Source organism: Oncorhynchus keta, chromosome 16 (genome assembly GCF_023373465.1).
Source record: "Oncorhynchus keta strain PuntledgeMale-10-30-2019 chromosome 16, Oket_V2, whole genome shotgun sequence".
NCBI classification, from domain to species: Eukaryota; Metazoa; Chordata; class Actinopteri; order Salmoniformes; family Salmonidae; genus Oncorhynchus; species Oncorhynchus keta.
In genome coordinates this window covers 17,399,826-17,405,825 of record NC_068436.1, presented here as the reverse complement: position 1 = coordinate 17,405,825, position 6,000 = coordinate 17,399,826, and the positions used below count along the sequence as shown (strand labels likewise).

Sequence of the window (6,000 nt, the reverse complement as noted above, 5' to 3'; positions counted from 1 at the left end):
GGTATTAACCACTAAAGTCTGATGGATATATACACACACGTTTCACCATCTGTACCTTTTATATCCTTGTGTGTTACTCAGTATACGGCTCCATATGTATGTAAGGGTCAACCAGTTGAACAATACTGGTTGGGCCATATGGACCATGAACACTGAAAGAGACAAGGATAAAGATTCACTAAGACTTTATTGCATGAAATCAAAGATCTCTTGATCAGCCAGCAAATAGAGTTACAAAGCAGATGAACAAAAAGATAATCTCTATCTTTGCTGTATGGACAGTAGTTCCCTTCTGGCTACCACCCATTTATTGAGTGGGTTCAATTTAAAGCTACACTGCTAATAAATCAGGAACGTCACTTGCAGCTTACTCTCAGCAGCAAGGTCCTATGGGAACTGATGTCTGTAGGTGTTGTCCATTTGGTAGTTTACTGTCAACACTCCCCTTTTAGAGGGAGGCAGGTAGCTGAAATAAGTTATATTTATTAAGGTCACCTGTCTCTATAGGAACCATATACCACACCTCCTTCTGGTTAGCAGGTAAATGGAAGGCCATGCAACAGTAGCTTCCTGTTTTGCATGCAAGATTAGATTTTGGAATTAGCCATGAACAGGAAGGGAGCCAAGGAACAAACAATTCAGTTATACAAGGGCGAAGAACCCAACTAAAACACTCAGCTAGTGGCATACAAAACAGAAGTAGAAACATGTAACGTCTCATCTTGACTGCATGGCCAGCTCTAGTTATGTGGCTATGGTGCTATTAAAAATAAGAAAAAGTGGACTGAACCACAATAGAGTAAAGTGCCTGGGTCGTAATGATTAGGGCACACCATAAGATAAATGTTTTAAAACATGTCTCAACAGAATACAAGGTAGTCTCCCTGTATCAATGAGTTTCCTTCCATTTGGGGCCTAATAAACACCGCCCTTGCTCACACTGTTCTCCACATTGTTGGGATTCAGGTAGGTGTATGACAAGGGCAAATAGACATTCCTGCCTTGGATTTCAACATTACTTAAAAATAGACTCAGTATGCTAAGATCAGACACTGAATTGACACATTTTGCAAATGATCCAGAATATAGTAAGGGAATGAGAAGCCTAAGGGAATGGACACATTTGATATCAGAAATAATTTAATCAACAAACCAGATCTGTAGAGAACCATTGTGATTTAATATTATACTTTGAGTTGCAGCGATGCAACAGTATCACAATTTTTAAAAGTGTAGTCTATCAAATTGAACCCTTTTCCCTAAATAGTGCACTAGTTTTGACCAGAGAGCTGTTGCCATTTGTAACGCAGATTGTGTCATTTGAATGAGAAAAGTGTAACCTGTGCAGGTTTCTGCCATGAACCCATAGAAGAAGATATCCTCTATCCAGTTCTGCAGTTCAGTGTCCTTCTGGACATCTGAGTCACAGGTGCAGTAGTGACCAATCACATTGTGAACAAACCTATACAAAACAACATCAGGCATTAGACAAAACAGGATTACAACATGGCAAAAGAGCACAGACATCTGTGCAGCATGGGGGGGGTATACTAGAGTTTAGTAAACTGGGCAATGCAAAATGTAGTTGCATGAACGTACAATCCTTAATACACAAATAGTGCTGCTTTATGAGGTTTACAGAATTTCTTTGTGCAGATCTGGGCTTTTTTTGCACCATTAAAATCTATAGGCCTGTAGAAACATTACCTGTGGACGATGTCCCACAGCCTGAGTCCATCTTCCCTGTAGAAGAAGTTGGGGATTGACTCCAGACCACGTGCAGTGATGTCCTCCGGCATACAGAGGGAGCTGTAGGTCAATGAGGCCATCGCATTCTTCAGGAACTCCACCATCCCTGTACCTCCTATACTGGCATTCTTCAAGATGGGTTAAAGGGATAGTTCACCTTTTTTAACTTTAGGGCAGATAGAGCAAAAAATGTTGCAGTGTATGTGGACTCCCGATGAGCTTTTCTGAAATGGCAGCTAAAGTAAACTCAGGGGCCAACATTACACCACAGCCTACTTTCCTGGAATTTAGATGTTTACAGTCTCCCGGGCACTCTACAGCATACCTATAAAAAAAATGCTGACATGTTAGAAAAATTCTGCCTCAAGTTTAGTGTGAGTAGTGCTAATCTAGTGTCAGTCAATCAGATACTCAAAACTACCATACAACTTCCATTTCACAAGTTTAAGGACCAGACATGAAAATTAGTTTAGAATATTTATTGATGAAATGGATGTGAGACTGAGGATTAAGGAGGGAAATGAGAATAGATCGGAGGAGATAAGGGCAGCAGATGAAGGGTTGACTGTAGGGTTTGGCTTTGCGTCTCAGAAGAACAAGATGCCCCTGAGTGAGCCAACAGACCCCAGGAGAGCAAGCAGAAGCGACGGTGGCAAGGAAAAAATTCCATTCAAGGAAGGTAACCTTGAGGAACCAGGCCCAGCTGGGGAGGCAATCCTCTTTTGGCTGGTTGGGTACGATATGGTGCGTGAGGTAGATGGTGTCTGTGAAATAAGGACTGTGCCAGAGGTAATGCAGGGTCTGAGAGATGAGCATGTTGTGGGCTGTCCTGAACAGATGCAGGAATGATAGGCTTGAGAGAACCAGCGGCCAAGGAGTTGTACAGTGTAGTCTTCGATGCTATGGAAGTGGCGCCGATGCGGAATTATTGTCCGGAGAATTAGTCAGCAGGATAGCCAGGCAGGGATAGTAGTTTTCTCAGATGGGAATAAAATCATTGGCGATGGAACCAGAATCTGTGATGAATAGTGGATCGGATGGAGAGGCATGTTGAGATTGAGCTGCAGTAAGTAGGTGAGTGGTTCGTAAGGGATGATGGTAGCTGGAACAGGTAGACTGGTGTGGTTCTGCCAAACTGATCGGTTTTGCTGTTTGATGGTGAAGTCTTTGTTGACGATGTTGATATCTGACATGCTGGGATGACAAGGGTTGTAGATAACAGATGTGAACATTGCAGAAATCCCAAAATACACATGTATTCAAACGTGGAAGAGACTGCGATTGAGATGTAACCAGACCAAAGCTTCTGGATTCAGGCAGACGATATTGAATGTGATGGGCTGGTGACGAGGGGGGTGGTGGACTTCGGTGCTTTGGAGGCCCTTGAGAAGGGAGGCTTGCGGGAGAGAGGAGGAACATGAAGACCCAGTAAGCAACTTGAGAAAGAATTTGATCCCGGCCAGGTATGTCCAGATGGAGGATGTGGAGAGGGATGACAAAAATCAGACAAGTTGAATGCTAAAGGCAGGTAATAGATGGTATGGAAACATCTCCAGGCTGTCCAGTAAGAGACCACGTCATTGGTGCAACGGCTGATAGGATGGAGAGGCTGGTTCTACCTACTGCAACTTTCAATTAAAGAAAAACCATGCATTTTCCATATAATTTTTTCCAATTCAGGTTTCTCGTGAATTATCATGTTATACACATTCAGTTGATTATATAATAGTATATATATTTTATTAACAGTTGAAAACAAACAGAGCAAACAGAGCACCAGGTATGTACCTTGTAGATGGGATGCACCATTGGTAGGTTACAGTGTCGACATGGCAAACACCTCAGCCAGCAGGTGAGTCCTCAGCAGGTGAAAGTTCAGCTCATGTTCTGCGAAGTCAGCGCTCCTCACAAAGATCTTGGCCAGGAGCCAGTCATACTCAGAGTCAGTAGGAAGAAAGATGGGTTGTCTTCTCCAGGCTCCTGCTTCAGCTGTGAAAGGAAATTCAAAACACAATCATAGCTTGTTTCAGAACTGGGTCGTTCCACAAAAAGTCCCTTTGATATCTTAAGTAGAAATTGTGCACCAATATTGCATTTTAAAAGCCTGTTATATTTAATGAAGTGCCCTTTAATTATCGACCCCATTTTAAAAATGAGTATAAAGACTTTCTAAAGTGCCAAAGTTCGGCATTTTGACATTTCCCTCTGTGTATATTTAAATGTGTTGATTAAGTTGAACATTTGGACATTTCCCTCTGTGTATATTTAGATGTGTTGATTAAGTTGAACATTTGGACATTTCCCTCTGTGTATATTTAGATGTGTTGATTAAGTTGAACATTTTGACATTTCCCTCTGTGTATATTTAAATGTGTTGATTAAGTTGAACATTTACTCTTTAGAAAGTTAAAATTAGGTGCATTATTATTCATTTAATTTGTTGGGAACATCTTTTACAAGATACAAATGTTGCTTCGTGTATCTACCCTACAACATGTTTAACATGAAAACATAAATTACAATGTAATTATTGTACATCCAAGGTTGAACTGAAAAAAGTACTGTCAAGCAGCCTTCTGTGTCCTGTTCATAAGGAACTATCACATTAAAATCCCTAAACAGTGCAGCAAAATTCAATTGACCAAGTATCAAGCTTTCCTTACCTTGGTGCGTAGTATCAGATCAAGTGTGCTCTGGATAAACATCCCTGGCTTCTAAACCCTATAGAGGTTCATAATCAGGTCAGAGACAGGCAGGTACAGGACGGCAGACAGGAACTTTTTCAAGCTCACATAGCTGAAACACTTTCACTCTAAGAAGATTTAATGAAATTAAACCCCAAATCTCATCACACTATGGCAACTAGAGACAGGCAGGTACAGGACGGCAGACAGGAACTTTTTCAAGCTCACATAGCTGAAACACTTTCACTCTAAGAAGATTTAATGAAATCTCATCACACTATGGCAACTAGAGACAGGCATTTTCTACAAGGAATCTGCCTCCAGAAATAAAAGCTTCTCCCAAGTGGGTGTGACACCTACTCCTATTGCCTGCTGCACTGCTGCTTGGATTCCACCTGGCGATCTGTTCACGTCTGCCCTGGTTGTCTCCCCCTGTCTGGCACAGGTACCCTCACCACCCCAACCCCCCTTCCTCTCTCCCAGGCTTTCGCTCGCCTCCAGCACACAGGCACTGTAGGGGCGAGTGACTGAATGTACAATGGCTAGCCCCAAATCGTTATATATTAGAAACAATTCTTGTTAATTTCACTATTTTCCTGCATGCTTTGTAGACTACGAACTTTCTTTACCCAATCGTGGGACAGACTGTTTGTTTCCACACTCGGGACTCTGACTCTTGGTTACAAGGTCTTTTGGCCTCCCATCCCATTCTAACCACCTCCCGCCGGCTCTGTATTCATGTTACCTAATGAAATTGCTGTACAATAGGATCTTGTTGCTGTCTGATGCACATTCAGATATCATAAATCAGCACTGCAGAGCTCTCCCTGTCCTATGCCGTGCCTTGATTGTATTACTGTTGATGATATCTGGAAATGTGCATGTACACCCTGGCCCATCTACTGTTGATGATATCTGGAAATGTGCATGTACACCCTGGCCCATCTACTGTTGATGATATCTGGAAATGTGCATGTACACCCTGGCCCATCTACTGTTGATGATATCTGGAAATGTGCATGTACACCCTGGCCCATCTACTGTTGATGATATCTGGAAATGTGCATGTACACCCTGGCCCATCTACTGTTGATGATATCTGGAAATGTGCATGTACACCCTGGCCCATCTACTGTTGATGATATCTGGAAATGTGCATGTACACCCTGGCCCATCTACTGTTGATGATATCTGGAAATGTGCATGTACACCCTGGCCCATCTACTGTTGATGATATCTGATGAAATGTGCATGTACACCCTGGCCCATCTACTGTTGATGATATCTGGAAATGTGCATGTACACCCTGGCCCATCTACTGTTGATGATATCTGGAAATGTGCATGTACACCCTGGCCCATCTACTGTTGATGATATCTGGAAATGTGCATGTACACCCTGGCCCATCTACTGTTGATGATATCTGGAAATGTGCATGTACACCCTGGCCCATCTACTGTTGATGATATCTGGAAATGTGCATGTACACCCTGGCCCATCTACTGTTGATGATATCTGGAAATGTGCATGTACACCCTGGCCCATCTACTGTTGATGATATCTGGAA

At 42.4% G+C, this 6,000-nt stretch overlaps 1 protein-coding gene across 1 annotated transcript; it reads right to left on the bottom strand.

Annotated features, from left to right (window-relative positions):
* Nucleotides 1–214: 214 nt before the first annotated feature.
* LOC127907991 (polyunsaturated fatty acid lipoxygenase ALOX15B-like) lies at nucleotides 215–2,037 on the bottom strand. Its single transcript, XM_052464873.1, has 2 exons — nucleotides 1,708–2,037; nucleotides 215–1,462 (listed from the first exon to the last, which is right to left on the bottom strand). Exons 1-2 carry the CDS (start codon nucleotides 1,851–1,853, stop codon nucleotides 1,225–1,227), a joined length of 384 nt encoding a protein of 127 aa, XP_052320833.1. The 5' UTR covers nucleotides 1,854–2,037; the 3' UTR covers nucleotides 215–1,224.
* Nucleotides 2,038–6,000: the final 3,963 nt, after the last annotated feature.

Coding starts and splice junctions, on each gene's coding strand:
- LOC127907991 (XM_052464873.1), bottom strand. CDS start 1,853: ATGGTGGAGTTCCTGAAGAATGCGATGGCCTCATTGACCTACAGCTCC. Junction 1,463..1,707: donor CTGTGGGACATCGTCCACAG/GTAATGTTTCTA, acceptor TGTTTTGTATAG/GTTTGTTCACAATGTGATTG.